The sequence below is a fragment of the Aythya marila genome, assembly GCF_965140915.1.
Source record: "Aythya marila genome assembly, chromosome: 1".
NCBI classification, from domain to species: Eukaryota; Metazoa; Chordata; class Aves; order Anseriformes; family Anatidae; genus Aythya; species Aythya marila.
In genome coordinates this window covers 62,485,099-62,508,323 of record NC_139042.1, presented here as the reverse complement: position 1 = coordinate 62,508,323, position 23,225 = coordinate 62,485,099, and the positions used below count along the sequence as shown (strand labels likewise).

The 23,225-nt window shown below is 43.8% G+C and overlaps 1 protein-coding gene across 4 annotated transcripts in view; it reads right to left on the bottom strand.

The window, feature by feature from the left end:
* Positions 1–22,916, bottom strand: part of ATP11A (ATPase phospholipid transporting 11A) — a 125,405-nt gene extending 102,489 nt beyond the window's left edge. For all 4 annotated transcript variants that reach the window (XM_082767909.1, XM_082767910.1, XM_082767912.1 and 1 more), the window contains exon 1: positions 22,636–22,916. In XM_082767909.1, coding sequence (XP_082624035.1) covers positions 22,636–22,674 — 39 coding nt within the window. In that variant the 5' untranslated portion in view covers positions 22,675–22,916. The remainder of the gene's footprint in view (positions 1–22,635) is intronic.
* Between the last annotated feature and the right edge of the window lie 309 nt (positions 22,917–23,225).

The following is a 23,225-nucleotide window of genomic DNA, read 5'->3' as shown; positions in this document are numbered from 1 at the left end:
ATTTTTGATGAAAGCACAAGACTGCTCTTAAATCAGCTTTTCCATTTTTACGCACACCATTTGAGGACTTGGTTTGCTGAAACATTAACATTCAGGAAAGAGGCAACAAGAAAGAAGAAAGGGACAAAACATTTTTCCTCAGGGCTTTCATCGTTTCTTGAACCACCCAAAGAAACTTCTACAGCTTTCAGTAGAAACGGGAAAAGGCCGTTTACAATAAAACTAGCATGCTTTTTACATTTTGCTAATTTATGCAGCAGTTTTTGACTCCAGATAGAACGCATCTGCAATCCTCAGGACTAAAAATCTTTGCATTTTTCATTCACCAGCCCCTGAACTGCCCCCTCCCACCTTTCCCAGGAGTTTTCACTGAAAAGCCATTCAGTCCCTTTGCAAGTTCCTGAGAGATCTAACAGCTCAGCCCACCTTCATTTAGTAATACTACTTCTCAAACATTGCCTTATGACAGCTCCTTCTCAGATTTTCATTAATCACTTCAGTGTCTTCACCAGCATGCAACATCCCAGCACACTAAATTCATCCTCTCCAAGAGTATTGGAGTGCTCTTGAGGATACCTAAAGACTCGTTGCTTACCTGAGACATTCCCTTTACATGATTTTGGCTTCTTTGAGATTTTTCTTTCAATTTCCCATTTCCATCATCGTTTCTTAGCCTCTTAACAACCACCTACGTTAGAGTAAGAATGGCTAAATTCTCACTTGTAGTCTCAAACTAATTTCAGTTTAGCTCCTCTCTAAATACGTAGAACCCACAGTTCAGCCTGGACACTTCCATAAAACAACATTAGCACACAGCAAAATGCTAGCACTCCGTTTATTATCAGATCAAATTGAACTGTTGCACAATGTTTAATTTGGTAGGCCTTTTTGATGCACTTCGCTAGCTGTCAGCCTCTCGATGCCTTTTGCTGCATAGTCTTGAAATGTCAAAGCTTTATAGCCTACAGCTACTATGTCACTTCATCTGGCTTTGCACATGAAATAATGAAGTGGGCATCAGATCACTGAATTCAGCCTGCTTGAAGGGTGAAAAATTCCAGTCACGGATCAGAAAATAAGTAATGTAACGTGGCAGCATTTTGTTAATAGCATGAAAGCAAGTAGAGCATGGAATAGCTTTATTACTATAGTAATAATGACATATTACAGTATGCTCCCCTCCTCCCTCCGAGTATATAGTCATTGCTTCTGGAAGGACAGAAGCAAAATCTTTCATTTTCTAGGCATGATTATTTTTTTTTCCAAGAGTTTGAAACTTTTTTAAGAATTATCATCGCTGGTTTTAACAGAAAGCCCAGTCTACTGAGAGCATTCACTTAGATTCTAGTTTTCACTGTTGCCACAAGGTTGGTTGCTTGGCCAAGTTGCTTGTCTTGTCCAGAAGCCTGCTTTCACATAGTTAAGAAATAAACTGCAAAAAGCACTTCAACGAAATTGATATAACAAGAGGTTTCACAACTATTGCTAAAGATCATCCAAATCTATCAACACTGGAAAATGGCAAGTCATAAAGCATGCCCAATATCAACCTGGCTGTTCTCCCTAGGCCATAATTACAAGGATTCTTGAACGGATTCAACAAGTATGGGGCTGTTACTAGTTTTTTTTTGTTTGCTTTTAAAGCTGTAATTCCTACCTGATAGCAATTATATGTATCAGCTCTTATCCTCCCGAGGACAGGGCAGGTGAATAGCTAGCTGCCTTTTTATAGTTCAGTCCACAAAGTGGCACAGGGCAAGACCACCAAAATAATAAATCTTAATGATCTTTTTTCGTAACAAAACGACTACAATAGAATTGCAAACTAAATGTCTAACACAGCTTGTTCTTTTAGTCACCCAACTCACCAGCTCTTCTTGGTAATGTAGAGTTATCAGTTGCAGGCCACCTTTCAGCTTTGAGATGCTTGGATGCCCTCCCAGGATATTTCATCTTTGATTTTCCCATTTGCACTTAAGGGCTTAAACCAATTTAATCTTGTTCTCGGTAACTCTAAACTGCATGCCAGAACCAATGAGAGCCCTTTGTTTCTGGTGCCTTTGACTTGTCTTAGCTAAAATATATTGAAGAACAACACAGATGCTGAACTTAAAAAATCTCAGTGAATAAAGGGCTGGAGTTTACTTGCCACCAGGAGACACCTGTCAAGCTCAACTTTCTCAGCAGCAGGGCAGATGACCAGAGACAGGAGAGCAACACTTTCCCCTTGAAGCAGACTCACAGTGTGTAGTAGTAGTCAGAAGGAAGAAAGCTTCTGGAGACAGCACTGTTGCTGGAGAGCACATAATGGGAAGGGAGCTCCATAGAAGACATCGAAAAACTGTGCCAGTAGTAGAGAGCATGAAGTTATTTATTCACAACATGTAACAGCAGCACACAAGATGCGTTACAACACGAAAGCTTCCAACACACACACAGACAAGGAACAGAGATTGTATTAGGGGCCCGTCCTGAAGTACCTCTACAGGAAAAAGCAATTTAGTTATTTTAATTTAGTTATTTTTCCAAAACACACAGAAGCAGGATAACTTCTACATAGATTATGTCCATTGTTAAATACACAACCACGAGGGATTTATCCTCTAAGATAAAATCCCAATTTTCTGATGACTGCAATACTGAATAGAGGATAGTAACTGCCAATAAACAAAAATAATAATAATTTAAGGTTCAAATGGTTCACCTAACCATGCTTGAGCAGGTTTACCTTTTCCCAAATGGTGTTAACAGTATGCGTTACCACCAGATCCAGAAGATAGATAAAGGAAGCCTCAAATTTACTTTCAAAAATATTCTGTACTTTACGCAGGCAAGACACCTTCTTCCCCCTCCATTCATTTCCATCTCTACTGCAGCAATATCAGACCAGGAGTCACACCACTGTAGCTCAATGTTGTAAATGTGGCACCATAAGCAACAGCCATTACTATCCAAGCTGTTGCCTTACTCTTTTCTCTCCTGATGAGGCTTTTATCAGTATCTCTGTAGTAGCAGATGAGTCTAATGTTAGCACTGCGGTTATACTGTAATATTGCTAATCAAGAGAACAAAACGTACTTTACAGTGCATTCATCAGGGAGGCATTTTTCAAACATAGCTCTGCTGCAATCACTGTCTTCAGGGAATTCTGCAGAAACGAGCTGAGAAACAATACCCTTGGTCTCATGCTTCCTGACTCGTGATACCTTCCAGATTCCTAGATATCAGAAAGACTTCTTTATCTTCATGCAGTACCTTTCAATGTGTCCTATCAAAACCACCTGTGGAATTTGGGATTAATCAGTCTAAAGATCAACAGTGCCAAGTCTGTCATTCCTCAAACCTAAATAGAAGATGCATGAAATTGAAGCCCACACGATAAGTTCTCACAAACAACCAAGCGTTGTGTAGTATTTTAAAAGTTTACCTCTGTACACCAGATTGAATTGCAGTTCATTGCCTACCTATCCCTTTTCAATGATAATTTTTTTTATGATATCTGCATGGTAAAAGTGCATGACCCACAGTCACATTAGAGAACTGAAAGTAGGGAGAGGGTTCAAGGACAACACAAACACCTGCATGCAACTGCAAGCAATCAGAAGCATTCAAGAATGCTACTAGGATTTTCAGCAACAGAAGCATTTGCTCAATGGACAACTTTTTTTTCTAGCTTTCACTACAAACAACTATCTGATCATTAACCATTTTAGCAGAATCTGCTTATACTATCCTTGCTCTAGGCAATGGATTTTAACTGGGGGGCCATCTAAACCTGGCTATTTTCCTCTCCTTATTTCAAGGAGTTGAACAGAGCAACAGTAATTTATTTCAGCGGCCTTTGCTTACAACAGCTTTCTTCTTCTAAAAAAAAAAAAAAAAAAAAAAAAAAAAAAAAAAAAAAAGCTCCATTAAAATAAGGCAACATTTTGAAGTTATTATGATAAATTGAGTAAAACCAGTGTTGTTTTTTTTTTGTTTTGTTTTGTTTTGTTTTTGTTTTGTTGTTTGTTTTTTGTTTTTTTGTTTTTTGTTTGTTTGTTTGTTTGTTTTTGTCACAGAGGAGTTTCAACACCCTATTTTCCAGACCCAACCTCTTCCTAGTACTCTAAAGAATCACACACATACTCAAGGTTCTCACTTGCACCTTGGCAAAAGGAGTGCCAACCATTTAGAGCTGAACTCGGATCAACTCTGCTGTTAGCTTACCACGTGGATAGGTTTTAAAGGCAGTTGTGAATATGATGGCTCCTACGTAAGACACAGGATCCTCCTCCAACCTGAAGGAAGTAATGAGCCTTCCCATGAAAGCAGTAAACTTAGAGTGTGCTAAAAGTGTCTGTAGACGATGCAGACAGGAAAGTACAGCAGAGAGCTACAGGCATTTATAAAAAGACTCTTGAGTATGAAACCTGGGAAAGAAATGCATTTCTTAGAAGCTCAGATAGTGGCAAGAAAACCCGTGGATTCAATCAGATGTGAGTTAGAAATCTGCAGAAAAAGCAAATGATTTAACAAAACAGCTAAAGACATAGCATGTAACATTAAATAAAAAGCATTACTTAGCTGAAGGCAAAATTATTTCAAAAGCACAAGAGCTGATGCATTCATATAAGGGAGACAGAAAAGGCTCCAACTCTCAGAGGAGAAATACAGGGAATTGGAACAGTGATGCATCTCTGTTTTAGACATTTCATTTCCTCTTAATATCTATATCCTTGGTATGTAAAGCATACATTTTGTTTCCACACAAAAAAAATTAGCTTTATATGCATGTGCATATGTACAGATACACAAAGTACTGTTGAATATTCATCTCCCCCCAAACACTGACAGCTTAAAATAAATTGTAAAATGAGCCTGCCCAGTAAGATGTTTCAGAATACAAAAAACTAAGCCCTGCAACTTTTTCCAGCTCAAGCAATAACAACACGCACACGTCTCCTCTATCTTTCATTAGGGATATAGGATGCCCAACAACTGTTAGGAAGTTAAGTGGCACGGCTCTATTTTGGTCCCCTGTCAGAGAGAAAGAATTGGCAGAGATACCATGTGCCATTGGCCAAACTGCTTTCGTGCATCTTCTGAGGGATTAGCACCGTCACAAAGGTGAGTGATTCAGTCATATTTCTCATATCTAACAGTGTCCACCACTTAAAGCCACACCGCCACCATATTTTGAAGCAAGCTACAGCAGATTAAGCCAAATCTAATGACCAGTTCAAAGAAAAAAATCATTAGAGCTGCTTTAATTATGCTAAAATAACTCATAGTGTTCAGATACTTATTAAGAGTAGTTTATAATCTAAAACATTAAAAAAAAAAAATCACAGATTATCTTCCTGTCCTACCCAAAATAGAACAATATCAGGCTCCTAAAATAGAGTAACTATCAGCATTTTCAGAGAGGCTATTACTTCAAGAGCAACGTAACGTCTGCGCCTCGAACTACTTTTTTTGAAAGCTCACTTGCACAGAAGTGGAAAACTGACAGCCAGATATACACACGCACTCTAATGGCTTAAGGATGAGTTTATTTTAAAGAAAAGCAAAGACAATACTGCATTCCTACTGAGATGAAACAAAGCAGAAGCTTCATTTTTATGGTGCTTAAATTCCTTGAGCATCCTTGGGATCTGTCTTTCCCTGTCTGCAAAAAAAAGATAGCTCCAAATTCACTGAAGAGTTGCTGGACATATTAATGTATTTTATGGAGAATATGAACTTACGCTGCAGACACACTCAAACCTATAAAATGTGACTTATACTCTTGTTTGGAGTATAATAAGCAAGAATGGAAATTAATATTAGCAAATAAAGTTTAAAAAAGTAAAAGTATCATAAATAAACTCTACACTGCTAAGGTACAGAAGAAAGCATATTTGAGCTTTGTATTTTAAGAAGTACAGTTCTCGTTTATTTGCCAGGCAATCTCAAGATCTACAGAGATTTCTCTTCAGACCTTCTTTACCCTGAACTGGGGAAGGGCCATCTCAGTATGTTTCCATCTTCAGTACAGGTTCAGGTTTGCAACAAAAATTTATTATCCCTGAAGAGAGACCTGTGGTCCCCAGGGAAAAAAATAACTAAATACATATGAATATGGTGATGTTGAAAGGAAGCATGTCCTCAGCTGACAGGTACCACCTCAGATGGATGGCCCTTTGCTCTGAGAAGTAGGTGAGCTCCTCCCTTCCCCAGAGGTCTTCACTTTTCTGTTCAGTCTCAGTGCTCTTCACTCCACGCAACAGAATCTGAACAATGGGAGTGAGGAAAGGGAAAGGGGCCAGGTAAGGGGCGTCTCAACTGATTAAATGTCCACAAGCTTCTGCTTCGAGCTCCTATGTCTCAGGACAGAGGGCACTCACACAGTTTTGTCTTCTGTAACATCCTTATCTCCTTTACCTTACACAACCCATTTCTGTTCACTCCTTCCCTAGTCTCAGTAAGTCTGCACACTTGCGTTTTGTGGTTGAACAAGGAACAGTGTTTTCCTATGCTCAGCTCTATGTTCAAAGTATCAGCCACGCACGCATTGTGCGCTTTCCCTTTCCATTTAAGCTGTAGCTATGCCAGCAATCATCATCTTTAAACACTAGTAAATCACAAGCAAAGTGCGTGTTCCAAGGTCAGCTGATAGCTGTGTTTACCATCTTAACAAAAGTTAGAAAAAATTAAGTGACAGTTCCATTATTAATACTTTCAAGCAAACAATTCATGCTTTTCAGAAAAAGGCTTACAAAGCAAGTTCTCCTAAAATTCAGTCACCTGAAACATGGAGCAACAGAAGACAATACCCAACGTCCAACTTGTACTGCAGCTGTCATCTTGGATGAAGAGTGCCCTCAGTCATCAAACGGAATTCAAGTTGCTGTTTTTTAAAAAGCCATGCTTAAAACTTACCTGCACCATTTATGTCTTAACTAAACTGAGACCGATCCTCCTGCCATCTACGTATCATAAACCAAATAAACTCAGTCTCATTATGTGCAGCACTTCATAAAAAATTTAGAATGGCAATTTCCTTTAGATCAGGACTTTAGCCTGCTGAGAACAAGAAATCTTTACTATTCTTATTAAATATTTACTATATGGCTGTTCTGGCATCTTCACAAGAAACACTGCATACAAATGTTATGCATTAGAAAAAATACGAAAGCTACATTTAAAACACTTAGAAGATGCTGGCAAGTGGGCAGCGGCTGGGAAACACAAATAAAGCTGACAGCCCAGCTTTCACCGCTGATTCTTTCCAGGACAAGCAGCAGCCACACAAGATAGCTTATCCCTTCGCTTGGAGGTCGACATGTGCCAAGTGGTTTTCCATAAAATGGACATGTCTCTACCTGAGTAACATGGAGGAAAAACATTTTTAGTAAAGCGAGAAGACAACCCATTTGTTTCCCCATACAGCTTGCCATCAGTGTACATCATGCTACAAGTCACAAGAGTTTACCAGCTTTGTGTATGTATAAAAGCAAATCTATCTCCTTTCTGCCACAAGCACTTTTACCTTTATACACGTAAAGCTGCCAAATCTAACTCATCTAGATCTAAAGGAGTGTAACGCCCATGTGATAACCCATGGGTGATGCAGAATGTGGAGCCCTTGTAGTAACAGTCAGAGGACATTATAATGCACCACAAGCTCCTCTGCCAGCCACGTGCCTGTGACAGTGAGCTTCCAAATTTTAAGTTTTATTTGAAGCGAAGCAGGAGCAACCAGCACCCTGAACTCCCCAGCCCAAGCATCAGCGCAAGATTTAGACAAACAGAAGTGTTCCAGTGCCTGCACTAATAACTCAAGAAGGTCCTGAAATAAAGTTTTGGCACTGCTGTCCGCCAACAGAAGGTATTCCTATCATTAGGAGAGATGGCTAGCATTGTGTTTTTGTATTTAGTAGAGAAATGTCAGGCAACAATATATTTAGTAACTGAGCACGGCCTAATCCTTCCAGTCATGTGCTTCAGCTCAGCCGGAGGAAGGTAACAGCAGCGTGTTCAGTCGGCTGCAGATCTCCAAGCCCCAAAGGCAGCAGGATCCCCCCGAGGAAAGGAGGGTCAATTCAGCCGTCCTGCACAAGACCTACCACGCAAACAGCTGATCTGTGTCAGCTGGGGATCAGATGATCCTGTGCAGCTCCAGACTCCTGGGGATGAGGGAGGCAACTTCTCTGCCAGGCTGGGAGAGCTCCTTTGGAGTTCGCTGCCCTGTTTCCTGTAGCAGCCCAAAAGGGATGCTTGCGAGAGGATAGGCAAGCTAGGACAAAAGCTACAGAGAAAGTCTACAGGTCTAAAAAACACAAGGAAGGTAAGAGACAGGATAAAACAGGAGACCTGAGCAGGCAGAGGCCTGTAAGTAAATCTTTTCAGGAAAGACAGGAACCATAGTAAGATTAGCCAAGCTGGTACTAAAGGGAAACTGAGGCACTGGAATAAGACACATCTGGGCCTGAAGACCTGAAAGTTACTCAGTGCACAGGAGAACAGCACATCCTGAACCACCTGAAGAAGCAAAACTGAGCAAGCAGTGCTTCAGCAAGCCACGTGATGCCATCCAGACCCAGGGTTGTGTCCTTTCTGGTGTGAAATCCAGAGCCCAGCCTCAAAACATGAGCCTTTTCAGGAACACCTGCTGCAAACAGACTGCGTGCCTGTGTGCTCTGCAAGGTGAGCTCAGAATTGAAGCACATTTGTTTCATTTCCATTAGCAAATAGCAGCAGCTTACTTGTTTAACGTAATTGGATGGAAAGGCCGAGCCCAGTACAGGAGGAGAATTAATCCCTCCAAAGTGTTCTCAAAAAGAGGAGGCAGAACCTACATCCTGGAGCAGTTTGTCACAAAGCTTCCAGCTCCTCTTTTAGAGCCCAAATCTTTCAAGAGAGCATCCCACAATTTAAACCACTCAGGCAAAGGGAATCTACTCGCACTTTTTAAAAACCCACTCCAATCAGCAGCAGGAGCGCTGCCCTAATTTGCCAATTTAGTGGTCAGCTCTAAGTAAGAGTCCCAGGCAGCTCCAGCTGACCACATAAGTAGAGGACAGAGCTGTATTTATAGCCTGCTGTCCCTCAGCCACCCGCTCAGAAACCGCAGGAGGCCACGCCACACCACATGATTTAAGCACGCGGTATCAAGTGCTCCGGCTTCTCTTCCACCTCAGGGCTCCCTCTGTTCCACTCCTTCACCTTCCTTCTCCCTACAATTTTAAAACAGAGAGAGAAATCCACTGCGTTCACTACTTTAGGAAAACACTGAGATCAAGTAGTCTCCTTTCATATTTTCCTTCCAAATAGTTAAATGATCTTTGCCATCTTTTACCCAGGCTAGGGCCTCAGAAACTTCCCAGATGCTTGTCGGGCTCTTACCACAGTAGGAAATCTTTCAGGAACAGCTTACAGCCTGCTGGTCTGATCCAATATTTTATGGTAATAGGGTTGAATAAGTAAGTCTCTTTACATGGACAGCCTCAGCTCACTCGCTGTTGCCTCCCACTTCCTCCTCCCGTTCCCACACTCCTCGTTTCCAAACCCCAAAGCAGCTCCGGAGTAGCTTCAGAGGATGTGCACCCTCAGACAGCATGCCACAGGGACACAGCCACCTCATCAGGAAAGCTGAGACCAGCAAGCTTAAGTCTCAAGGGCACAGGCATTTTCACACCATTTGTTACTAATTTAAGGCCAGCAGCCTTTCTCTTCCAGTCGCTCAGGCCACGCTTACACATCAGCAGCTCCCAAATTAAGTTCTTTATGGGGAAGGGTACGCACCAACTGCGATTTTGGTTGTTACAGGTTTTTGTTTAAACTGAAACAACAGGAGCCAGGAGAAATACCTTAACCTGGTCAGGTTCATTGCTGTTAAAGCCTCAGCTCTGCCTACGGTAGTTTTTACGAAGCTCAAGTACACAGGGAAGTTGCTGTGAGCCTCTATTACGGCAATCTTTAAAACATGAATGAACAAACACACCACGCAGTATAATTACTGCTCAGAATAACAACTTGCTGAGTCTGTAGGTTATCACTAAGATCTTGCACAGCTTCATCCACGGAGCCTGTTTTAAGCTACGATGTCTTAGTACCATCTGGTCGGAGAAAAACATGATATGGCTGCTAGAAAGGCAAGAAAACATTTTCATCTTCAAGAACTGTTGATTTGCTTAATGGTAATTTAGTTTAGAGTCAAAACAACGCAGGTTGAAAGGGATCTCTCCAGGCCGTCTGGTCACTTTTTATAGAAAGAGTTAAAAATTATACCAGACTCATAAAACTGCTTCAGAAACAAATGTTTTATTGCTCTGCACACTACATACAGTCTGCTAGACAAAGCAGTGAATGGTCCAACCTCCTGTTGGCAGTAGCTGCTCTGCTTTGAGCAGGCCGGGCAGGATGACCCTCACAGGAGATCGGTGCTCCTACACCACGTTGCTGCTCTCCAGCGCTGAAAGAAGAACCCAGAACAAATCAGTAAGATGGCAAACTGATAAACTATGTTCTGCTCAAAGGCCCCTTAAGAAATACGGCCACAAAGGGCTTCTGAAATCCTGCTTATCTTGCGATGGTTTCCCTCCCTCCTACCCTCTGAAAGTTTTAGAAACACAAAGTTTAAATAGTTATTTTCAGTTTACAAATACATGAATTTGTAATATCCTTAGTGAAAGGGATCAGGTAGATCCTGTCTCCATGCAGAGAAAGCCTTGATTGTTATGTTTCTGATGCTGGCCTTCGCGCAACCAAAAAGCTTCCTGTCACCAGCATCCCACAGCTGCCTGTGAAAGGGCTGAAGGTGCTCGGGGCTTTTCCAGTCCTGACAGAAGACGCCTGTGCTGGCTAGCAACCCTGTTTCAATAAAACATGTTCTCATACGCACACGGGAAGAGATGCTATGCATATAATGGCTGCTCCATTTTCCCCCCAGTCATTATGCTTTGATTGCGCTTAGAGCTTTGGGAAGGTCAAGCCACGTGGCACACGAGTGCTAGCAGACACTGCACATCACAGGGTTGGTTTGGGGAGGGTGCCTGGGTTTTAAGTAACGCTCCCTCCAGTCAGCAGTACCCAAATTCTTCTCCTCATACCATAAGTCATACCTTGTCATTCCTGTGATGCGTTATCCCTCCTCTCCCAATTACTCCTCTTCTGATGCCAGATGCTATCCACAAGGGAAGCCGGTGTTTCATGGATGTCAGCAGCTTGCCAAATCAGCCCTGACTCACGGGTCATCTCTTTGCTGACATCCCAGCTCACATCCCAGCTCGAATCAGCACCTGGAGAAGCCCAGCACCGAGCTGCTCTCCCTCCCTCACAGCGAAGCTTTCTCCTTCTACACTCACACCAACTTCAAACCCTAAGCAAGTCACCTTCTCAGAAACGCACCCTCATACTCATTGCCCTGTGGTCTGCCACTCAGTGAAGTAAAATTATAATAATATCTCAACAAGCCAACAGCACATGCACAAGAGGAGGGAAAAGAACAAGTGAACAGGCTGCCCAGGGAGGTTGTGGAGTCTCCTTCTCTGGAGATATTCAAGGCACATCTGGACGCTTACCTGGGCAGCCTGCTCTAGGGAACCTGCCTTGGCAGGGGGGTTGGACCCGATGATCTCTTGAGGTCCCTTCCAACCCCTACACTGCAGCAGAAGCAGGACCACAACGGGGCCTTCCCACCCCAGGGCAGATCTGGGCACCCTGCACCAGGCAGGGAGCTCCCCAGAGGCCCCAAAACCCACATCTCAGCTCTTCCCCTGAGGCCTCAAAGGCACAGAGGTGGATTTGGAGGTGCAGAGTTGAGTGGCACTGCTGCCTGCCCTAACACCAAGGTCAACTCCAAGCTGCACAAGCAAGCAGCTGCTGCTCTGCAGCACCAACAGCCCTCATAAGCAGCACCGAGCACTGACTGGGGGCTGAAGGCAAGCAGCTGGAAAGCCACTGCTGCAGTCTTACGAGTCTTAAAGCACTGAAAGCATTCACAGACGTCTCACCTCGTGACTCAGCTACAACTGTGACTCAACCAAACCTTGTCTGGTTTTTGTCAGTTTTAACACACACACAAAAAGCCCGGGTAGAAGCATTATTACTTTGAGTTTTAAATGCCTTAAAGTTTGTTCTAGACTGGGAAACAGCAAGGGAATACTGATATTTTAATTCCACACACCCAGCAGAAGCCTAGCCTGGAGTCATTTATATATTTAACTTACATTATACATACACTGGCAGAAAAGCTCTTTGAACAAGTTTCAGCAGATACCATTAACATAGGAAGTCAAAATGCTCATGGTGGCCTTTCTACTTCTTCGGGAAGAAGTCAGAGGCTGGAACCCTCCTAAAAAAAAACACAAGCACTTCAAATTGGAGACCTCCCGGGCTGAAAGAGACGGGAGTTGCGAAACCACAACCCAGGTTGCCCTTCATAAAGCTCTGTCTGTACCTGCCTATGTTCATGCACATTGCTTCACATGAGCATCTGAAGCTTTCCCTTCATTTCTACATCATTACAGCCACTAAGCATGCAGGCTTAAACCCCTCGCGTCAGCCAAGAACTGGAGGCATCAAGAAGGCAGCGTATTTATGCATCACGTTAATGTGACCGAGCAGTGCTGGGCTGAGGACAGAGCTTCCCCTATCTCCTTTCTTTTTTCTTGCTGCCAGCACGCAGACACCTCCTGGCCAACAAGTATACCTGGTCACCTGACAGCTCCACGTAGGGAACAGTCAGCATGTTCAGACGAGCAACACGTCAGCATTGCAGGTGAAATGATGAGAGCCCTGTCTGTTTTTGTAGTCTTAGAAGGTAAAAGAGTTCAGCAGCTGTGCTCAGAAGTGGTAAGAACAAAGTCCTTCTCAGCTCCAGCTTTAGTGCCCTCTCCACCTCTAACTCCCAACTATGATACCGAAGACCAGCCATGTATTTAAGTGGCTACGTATCTATTGTACAGAGGATAGACACACATTCCTGAGAACAGCTTGGAGTCAACAGGGAAGAGTGGGCTGATCCCAAACTCTTAGAGCTGTTCCAGTTTAAGGTAGCCAGGAATTAGTTGAAAATTCAGTACAAAGGGCTACAAACACTAAACATTCTCAGCAATTATGCAGTATATTTAAAATCCAGCATGTAGATTTTCAAACATTAAATTAGCTTGAGAACATTTGCAATACTTGTTAGCTGCGAAATTTTTGATTCTTCTTTAAACCCCAATGAAGAGAAGCTTGTTTTTATTAGAGTTAAGCTTTCCAAAAAGTTTTATATTGCTGGCCAGGAGGCTAGAGTGTGAAAGATTTTGTAAGTGCAATCTTAAAAGTTCACTGATACATCAAAAAAGGATACACATAAGTTGCTAGAAAGGAACTGTAACTAATCTGTAACACCAAACACTATTGAGAAGCGCTAGCATTTCGGTGCATTCCATGTTTACAGAGAAAATGCTGAACATTAACCTGAAGAAAAGCATTAACATTAATCAATCAAAACCTGCTTATAGCATAGGGAGCCTTTTTGAGCAAAGTAAAATGCCCTCCCTGAACTTATTTATACTACATTTCTGCTAACATCAGCACGAAAGTTAATTATTCTTTTAGTTATGACTTGGTCAATACACTTGCTTTGAGCCTACCTTTGCAATATCTTCTCTCATACCTATCATATTTCACATAATGAAAGAGGGCTGTTTCTACGTAGGCATATTTTTATAGGAAGATTAAATGGTAGCCTGGCTTATAAGAGCTTTCGTAACAGTGAAATTTAAAATAGTCTGCTCTCTCTTAAAAAAAAATAAAAAAAATAGCAGAATAAGTAGTACATCAGCTTTCCCAACAATCTGTTTCGTCTGCCTTTGCTGTACTTTACCGATGACTGATGTGCCCTTTCCTTCACCTGACAGTAAAGTTTGATACCCGGCCCATATATGCAGATGAAGTTCTTACAATAGCCTACAAAGTGCTAGGGTTATAACAGCATCAGAAGGCAGAAGGTATGCACTGGCATAGCATCAAGCCAAAGCCATAAGCAAAGACATCAGATGTATTTTAAGAGAAGACCACAACTTTCCTTGAAGTCAGCTTGAGTGCTCTAGAGCCCCAACCTCCACTCGCTCAGGAAACACTTTATTTCAGGCTGGGCCAGAGAGCCCACCCCAAGTCACCTCATGAATAAGATGAAATAAACAGACTTCAGCTTTTTCTGACCTTTCTTCAACTTTTTCATCCTTCTTCACGTGTATTATCATTCAAACGTAAGAGTAGATCGGACCCTCTACACTACTGTTCTGGAGGAAACAAAACTAAAGAAACAGTGATTATCAGTAACCCACCTGCAATGGTTAGTATTAAGCGTAAGGTCACACGAGCAATTTCTGTGGCATCGTTCCACTATCTTCTTTGCAGCTTTGCTGTGTGCTATCCACACCTCATGAAAGTCATTTGTCACTTACCAGATGTCTGTTCTTTTAACCAAATCTCCTCCGAAATGCACAAAATGATTTTTCCTTTACATTAATGCCATCTTACACACATCATGTTTTCCAACAGTGGTTGTATTTCTCATGGTTTTACTTTGCAATGACCTCCTGCCAAGTACAGCAGCTTAATGTCAGTTATTCAAATGCCACTTCCAACTCAGATCCACCTCAAGAGAAGCCACGTAACCATCATGAGTGGCACAAAAATCGGTATGCAAGCACAGATGAGCATTAGTGTTTGTACTTCATCGTGATGTTCATTTGTGCAAGCAACTTATTAATGGTACTTTGAAAAGATACGGAGGGCTACGTAAAATGCTAAGAATGAACTGAAAGTTGCTAATGTAATTCAGATAACAAGAAATCCATTTCAGTTCATCTACGCATCCACTTCACAGCATAAATTAGAAGCATTAGAGACAGAAAGCTACTGGGCAAACAGAAAGATTCCTTTCCATCTCCTCTGTCCATCCACATTTCTTTCTGGACACGTACTTCACACATAAAGTCTCTTTTTCTGCATAACTGTTTTGATTATTATTACCATTAATCTTGCAAAACTTCACTGGTGCTTCAACAGATGTGCTTTTCAGAGGATTTCACAACATCCTATCTTAGCAGTGATGTAGGGGAAGAACCTAATTGTCCTTAATCCCCTATTTTAAATAGGTTAGACGAAATCCTCTTTTGACTGAAGCAAAGAGATTAGTCAGTGCCACCAGGAAAACAAAACACTGTTCTCCCCTCACCCCACCCTGCATCTAGATGAGTAATGATTAATGAAGGAAACAAATTAACCAGTCTCATATTTCAAAGAGAGAAGATAATCTACGGGGAATAGCAGAATAAATGGAAAGGTGTCCCTATGAAACCTCCCCATTCTTCAGTTCTCATGCTTCTAAGGAGCTTCAACAATAACATAATAAGCACCCCAGAATGTAATTTCACAGTATGCCTCAGTCACTAGACATAACCTGGCATAATTGTTAACGTTGCTTTCTCTTCTGCTCCCCCTGATTATTCCCCACACACTCTCTGTATTCCTCCGCCACTTACATGTACTTGCAGAGGTGTGCACGTGTGCTGTCTGAAATTGCAAGCAGTTCCTGTGGCAGTGGAGAACACTTAAGAGCAAAGAAAAAGGCACGCTAAAGACAAGGATTACAGGCCCATGTTGGCACTCAGTTTGCTTCCTGTGACAGTGTTTCCTTACCTCAAAGCCTTGAACTACCCTTAAAACTTCTCTGTGGAAGAGCTGGGCAGTACTCTTATCCCTGTTGTAAAGAAAGCTGAAGGAAGATCGGGGAAATCAACATCCAGGTTTGTAAAATACGTGAGTGCTTTAATAGCCCATGGTCTTCTGTGAAGTTCCAGACAAACTCCCTAGCCCCTGGCTCATCCCATCCATCTCCTAAAATAACCCAGGCTGGGTTGCCAGCTTCTCCTAGAAAGCACGCATTTTTAAGATAGCATCACAAAACAGACATTTACAAAATCAGAGTCAAAGTTTAAATTGAACAAAAGCTAGCAGAACACATTTCGTGACAACTCCGGGCACGTTTGTGCCACAAGGGTCTCAGAGTCATTACCGAGAGGGAAGAAGAAACACAGAAGTGGTAGATCTGTGTGACAGAAAAAGGATCCTTGGTTTGCCTCGTCTACCTGCAGGTGTTGCCATGGCAATTATGGCAGGGAGGATAATAGCATTCCAGTGTCATTCTGCCTCAGCTCGGGAGGAACTTCAGCTGAAACGTCCCTCGACAATTACAGAAATAGAAATACTACATTACACGGGGTAATGGCAAACCAGTAGAATTAGTAGTATTATTCTGGAAAAACGTAATCTGGCTAAAAGACTTAAAATGATGAGAGGCAGGCCCTTTCGTTCAAAAACAAACAAATGCTAGCATCAAATCCAGTTGTATAACAGGTGCTCAAACATCTGCTCCCTCTTTCTTGCTTTGTTTCCTCTCCACTGCTGGTCAGGCTGCAGCACCTCGGGAACACAACTGTTTCCCAGCTGCATTTCACTCTGGTGAGCTTAAACGAGTCTATTATCCCCACCTTGGCAGGGCAAGCAGCAGCCAGCTATTATATTTGTGGAACCCTTCACTTGTCGACCCATTTATATTTATTTTTTTTATTAAGTGTTCCAGCTTTAAAAGGCTGACTCATTAGAAAATCCCACTTCACCCTGCCACTTTTCTGGTTTCAATTACTGCTGTGTGACAGGAGCGAAGAATGAATGAGAAACAGTCAACAGGGATTTTTAGCTATAAATGTGCTACGTTGTACCTTACCCTCTTCCATTCCCAAGAACGATTTTGAATAGGCTTCCTGCTTTCAGTATCGATGTTCTGCTGTCCCCCAGAAGAGGCCCAGGACCAAAACTATATTTCAATAAAAAAACCTGACAAAGGACAGAAGTGACTATGCAGTTCTCATCACCGAAGGAAAACTGCATGTACTTTTGATGCTAAAAATGGCAAGGTTAGGAGTTCTTGATCTATTTTAAGTCACTGAGGCAAACTCCGATAGCAGCAAACATTTCATTTGGAGAGTTGAAATTGCAAAACGATCTGTTGCATATAGGTGAGCAACATTTTGTAGTCAATAGCAACCAGCTTATAAAAGTTCACTTGCAAGAAGCCAGAGAATGTTTTACACAGTGTCCTATTTTCATTCAGTTAGTCTCAAAATAAAAAAATAAAAAAATAAAAAAGTTTTTCTTGTATAAATTAGCTAATTGATGGGGTGGGGGAGATGAACAAAGTCCACGCAATTCTCCCTTTCCTTTGGGTTAGGGGTGTTTGTTTGTTTTGCCTCAGGTTATAGTGAAACATCCAAAGAGTACATTACAAAACAAGAAAGAACAATAAAAAAAGTCATTACTAGTGTGCAAGAGCTAGTTGGATTTGCAGAAGCACCAAATCCTGTCAGCCACACTCAGCTTTCAGCAGAATTAACTCCTGAGGGAAGCAAAGCTTTCAAACTTCCCCTCTTTAAAAGCTGGGCTGAGAAGCATCAAGTCAGCACACAATACAGAGCAATTCCCCAGGAAAAACAGCAACTGGGAGAATAACAAGGCAATGATGCCGGGGGAAATAGGAATTGGGATAGGAACTCAGGAGTTACCCGTGCTGTTCAGACACATTCTGTCAGCCTCCTGCACCGAGAACAACCGGCATCCACGAACAGCAAAGCTGAAAGGCGAGATGGGAAGCATCAAGAAGACATCGTGACACTGACATCCACAAGACATTATCAAAAGTGTGTTACATACCAGGGATAGAAACAAACACTTTAAAAAATGCAAGATCCTGATTACTGGCTTGTAAGCACGTGCCTATAGCCCCTACTGAGAACATCTCCTGTACGGTGAGGAAAGTTTGAACACAGGCAGGACATCAACACGTTTATATGGCATTTAAAACAGCCTAAAATTCTGTCAGATCATACTGCTGGAAGAAAGAAACAACCCTTTTATCTCACTGTAAGTGACAGCTAAGAAAAGAAGCGTTCATTTGAGCAGGCACCCCAACTAAGAAACATCCAGACAGCACTCATTCAGCACCAGCCTGCAAAAGTGCAGGGCGAGCTGAGTGATTATGAGGAAAGGCAAGAAGTGGAATGGGAGCGTGCCCTCGGATGTATTAAGCGAGCTCAGAAAACTGGAGGTCCTCTGAAATGCTTGATAAATGGACCATCTTTTAGACAAGTAATTCAGAGCACTGAGGCTTGTAGTTCCTCCAGCTTTCAGGCCAAAGCAGTAGATACAAAGGTTGGTAACACTACAGGTGAAAAAAGTGAAGTTCAGTATTTATTTGTTTATATCAAGACTACATATAAAATACTCAGGAAATTGATTAGAAAACTGTTCCAGAATCATTCTGCCAATATAAACATTATCAGTTAAATCAGTGACCAAAACTCACAGGCTACCATGAAATTTAGTGGTGAAGATGCTAAAAACCCCTAAAACAACTTTCTGGTTAGACTGATCGATCGTCTTCTCAAACTACGATTAAAGTTGACCCACTTCTGTAGATGCAGAAAATACAGCAGCCATTTGTAAACTCGTTTATTCCGTCCTCCCAAAAGCAGATTTTCCTAAAATACCTGCAGAACTAACCGACCAGAAGCCTCCCAGGGGACTGAGCTGTAATAAATCACTTTCCTTTTGGAAGTCAAACTCTATTTGCTGCCATACACATTTAGAGATAGTTGCGCGGGCAACAAATATTTAACACCCAGCTTTGTAACCCCGAAGTAGTAACAGGAGAAGCAATAAAGTGGCAGGATTACTAAATATACCACATAATAGAGGCAAAAGTGTTCAGTAATATGGACCTTTGACCTAGCGGTTATTTATTGTGCCATCCAAAGGCACCAACCTGGGCAGCAGCAGTTCGTGATGAGGGGCCAGCTGTCCCACAAACACAGCCCAGGCTGTTGCCTTCTGCTGCAAGATGTTCAGTGACCGTCTAGTGTCCAAACAAGCATATGCTAAGAGTGACATTTCCCAGCTTGCCTGGGCACATTCGAATCCACATACACAAATCCACATTCAGACACAGTTATCTGAATACACAGGACACTTGCACACATCTTATTAAGCTCAGGAAAAATAACATTCCTTTTAGAAACGGTATGAAGACTTATTTTAAGTTAGCTATCTCTCGGCTATAAAGAACTTCAGAAGTCTCAAGATCAGCCGAAAAAATAACAGATTACCAGGCAAAGCTACTGCAACAGCAGTTACATGGGCACAATATATTGCTTAACGCTATCTAATGAGTATCCCAAATAATCCAACCATAAAACATCTTCTATGAACACGGTGTTAATTATGACGGTATGTTTAGTCCCCCTCCCCACCCCAGATAATTTACTGCTTTAATATTAACTAACAAGGCTCTCTCAGCCCTGACGGTGGAGCAGGCTCGGTGTGATGCTTACGGGACAGCGCGCATTAACTCAGCCTCCTCAGACCATCAGGCTGCCCTCCCTGGGGCAGGGCTTGTCTTCGGGGAGCACCCAAACAGCCCAAGGGTAAGGCAGAAGCGCACCACCTGATGCAAATGCCACATCCAGAAGGAGAGGTTGTGTTCTAATATAGAGTACGTGATACCAAACGTACCCCCTGCTCCCAAAGGGGGTTTTTATACAAACCTCATAATGGTATTTCCCCTCGTTGGGAAGGCAATCTAAACGACGCAGTCGTCAAAATCTGTCTTAATTACAGAAGGCTTATTGTGATTCTGTGGTTCCACGTAGGGGAAGCCGTATACAAAGACGTCCTACTCCATTATTCAAAGGTGCCTCTAGTACGGTGGATACAATTTAAAGCAGCAAAATATACAGACTAACCTCAGACCCAATTAAAAATTTGCATTGCTCTATTTCAGACTGAAGGAGCAGAAAGCATTTGGAGAACTACACTGAACTTTAGGTCAGCTGCACTACAGTGAAACAGACACCTTTGGCACAGCCAGTTATTTACTAGAAGCCCTATAGATTGTGTATGGCCGCAGCTATGGAACAGGGAAAGTCCTAGAGTGAAAGAAGAAATCAGCAGGATGACCATAAGGAGGCGGAACAACAGAATGTGTTTGTAGAAATTGGTAAAAAGAGGTATTACTGCCTCCGTCCTAGGAGGCTACACCATCTCTTGGTGAAGATACAAGCTATGTTATGACGAGCATGCTGAATATGGCCCCAACCCACATCACTGGCATGTTCTGACACCTGGAAGACGGAGATGATACAACATAAGAAGCTGAGCGCAGGTGGCACAGCAGACGTACTGGAAAAGCACTAAGCAGGAAACTGACTTCATGTTGAAGCAGCAGCACCCAGCCATCACCACGCTTCCACACAGCCTTTGAGATGCGCGCTATCGCACCGCTTTGGGGCGGTGACCACAACAACAACAAGGCAAGGAGGTGGGGGAAAACTTCCAGCACATTCGGGAAGCGCTGGTACATCACTTACACCTCCATGCCCTGCAACATACAGCAGAAGAAAAAGAAAAGCTGCAACACAGAAGCCTCAGAGATTGTTGCACGAGAAGTTTCCATCAGTGCAACGCAACTTTTTGTTACCACGAGACCACGCAGCACTGCCCGAAGAGCTCCCAGCTACCTCGACAGCATCTCCAGCCGGCACTCACCTGCTCCAGGGAAAACTGCAAGCAGACAAACCTCCGGCATGACCTGGAGAGTGACCATCTGCAGTCCTAAGGCACCACCTGCCAAGCAGGCTCTGCACAAACTTCTACTTATCCCACGCGTGAGCTCACCTGGACACATGCTCAGGATGTGCCACCCTCCCCGGTCTCCTGCTGCCTGGCCTCTCTTACAGGAAAGCAGCTTGGGAAGAGGCAAGGGCATCCAGGCTGCTGAAGTGTATCTGCTTGGTTTATAGCTTGGGTGGACAACTACGGAGCAGCACCGCAGACGTGTGCATCTGCTGCTCATTTACAGCAGGCTGTTTCGGGCACGGCACTCAAAACTATTAATTTTCATTTTCAGTGCTGTAGCTGTACAAAAATAGTTGATCCGTAGAAAGAAGAGAAAACCGCACACACAGTAATCAGCTCGCCAGATTTAATGGCCTCACTGAAATGAGGAACCCAAGTTTATTTACAACAGCTTTTTCCAAAATGCTCCTTCCTTGGAAGAAAAGAGAAAAAAAAAATAAAGAAAAGAAACTGACCAGATACAGAGAAGAAGTGCAAAAGAACAAGAAGCAACAGGTGAAAACATACATGTCAGCCAGGCAGTCAGCCTCCTGGCATAAAAACAAAGCAGAAAGTAGTGTGATCTAGGAAATATGAACACTTCCTCACAGGGGCTAAGTGTTTTGTCCAGTCTTCAGACTGCTGAATTACCTTCATTAGCGGTGTGGGAGGGTGATGACAGTCTGCAACTTAAAAGCTCAAGTGCCTTGTTATTTTCAGCACGCTATCTTCTTACACACATCTTTGTGTTTTAAAACAAATCCTGGAGTTAATCTCGAGCCTGTTCCGAACACATCCAATGCTTAGTTTGAAAGAGAGGTTAGCAGCACTGTTATGCAGAAAAGACTTGCAGACCACAGTATGCTCTATGCACAATGAGTGCTGTGTGATTTCCAGACGGTTTGTACAGGCTCCAGATGTAAGCACACACACATGAAAACCTTCAGCTAAATCCTACAGTTAGATCAGCACCGAGGGATCACAACACCTGAACCGATCCTGCCTGTTTCTAAATAGAGCTCAGCACGGTTCACCTGAGCTTTGCATATCCACAGAGACTTCTGCTTCTCTCCTTGTATTTACGTTTTTCTCCTCCTTCCTTCCCTCAGGGTTACTTTCGAAGGATCCACATACACACACGGCTGCTTTCAGTACTCACCTCTCTGTGCTCTCCTCACCTCACGGCATACTCTAAATGGTACAAAGAGCCAGTAAAATCTTTTCACCTCTGCCATTTTTCTTCTTTCACACACACAGAAGGTTTCAGAGTGTGTGTTATGTGACCATAACTCCACATACACAAAACTAGGAGTGAACAAAGCCAACACTTTTGTTCGCTCTGAGCACGAAAGTTTCCTAACTTACAGCACTTCCTGCAGGGGAGGAAGGGCTGTGAGCATTTGGGAATACAGAGCGGTGAGAGCAGCCGGGGATACAAGGCAGAGAAAGAAGCCAGGCACTACCACCTCTCGCTCCTATCGCTTCCCGTTTCTTTCTTCCGCATCCCCAAGGAGAAGCTGGAGTTTCCCTGCTGCTGCCTGACCCTGACCATGGCCATGGCCGTACCGACCTCTGCGCTTCCACGGCTGTGGCGGTGTTGGGAGCTCAGTGAAACCAGATTCTCACTCACACACCTCGGTATACAACTGGATCCACTCTCAAAACACCACTGAGTCGAGCTGGCTGGTGGAAAGCATTGAGGCCACCCCCTAAGGTCAACTCTCCTTCAACCCAGGCTTCGCGGCGGTGATCCTCGCCACGCACCCCTCCCAGAGCACAGCCTTGTTCTCAGCATTCACCCACGCACACAAATCGGCCGGCTTCACGAAACACAGCTCGGCTCAAAAAAAAACACGACCAAATATAAATTAAAGAAAAAAAAAAAAAAGAGAGTTTTCACCCGCCGAGCCCGGTGAGAGCCTGCGGCGGGGAGCGGGCACTCACGTAGCGGCTGACGAGGGTCCGCAGGAGGCTGCAATCCATGGCGGGCGCTCAGCTGCCCACATGCGGGGAGCCGCCACCAGCGCCACCGGTGCTGGGCTAAGCCTCGCACCGCTCTCCTCCGCTGCTGCTACTGGTAGTAGTGGTGGTAGTAGCGGTGGTTGTGGTGCTGCTACCGCCGCCGCTGCGGCGCGGTGCCCCGCGGCCCCTCATGCCCCGCCGCAGCGCCTGGCAGGGCTGAGCGGAGCCCCGCAGCCGCCCGGCTCCGAGGGGAGGGCAGGGGAGGGCTCGCCGCGCTCCCGCCCCCTCCGCCCGCCCCGCCGGGAGGGCACCGAGCCGCGGCCGCCCCCGCGCCGCTCCCCTCGGGCGCGGCCAACCCAGCCCGGCCCTGCCCGGCTCTCCGTCATGCGGGGCGGGCGGGCATGCGCCGCCACATTGCCTGCCCTCATTCCCTTCTGCCCTCCTTTCCTCCTTCCCTTCTTTCCTTCTTTCGCCTTCTCTGCCCGCCCGCCGCCCCCGCGCTGCCCGGGCTGCTGCCGCCGTGAGGCAGCTCTGGGGGCTTTCCCCATCTGGGTGCCCGATGCACCCAGGGG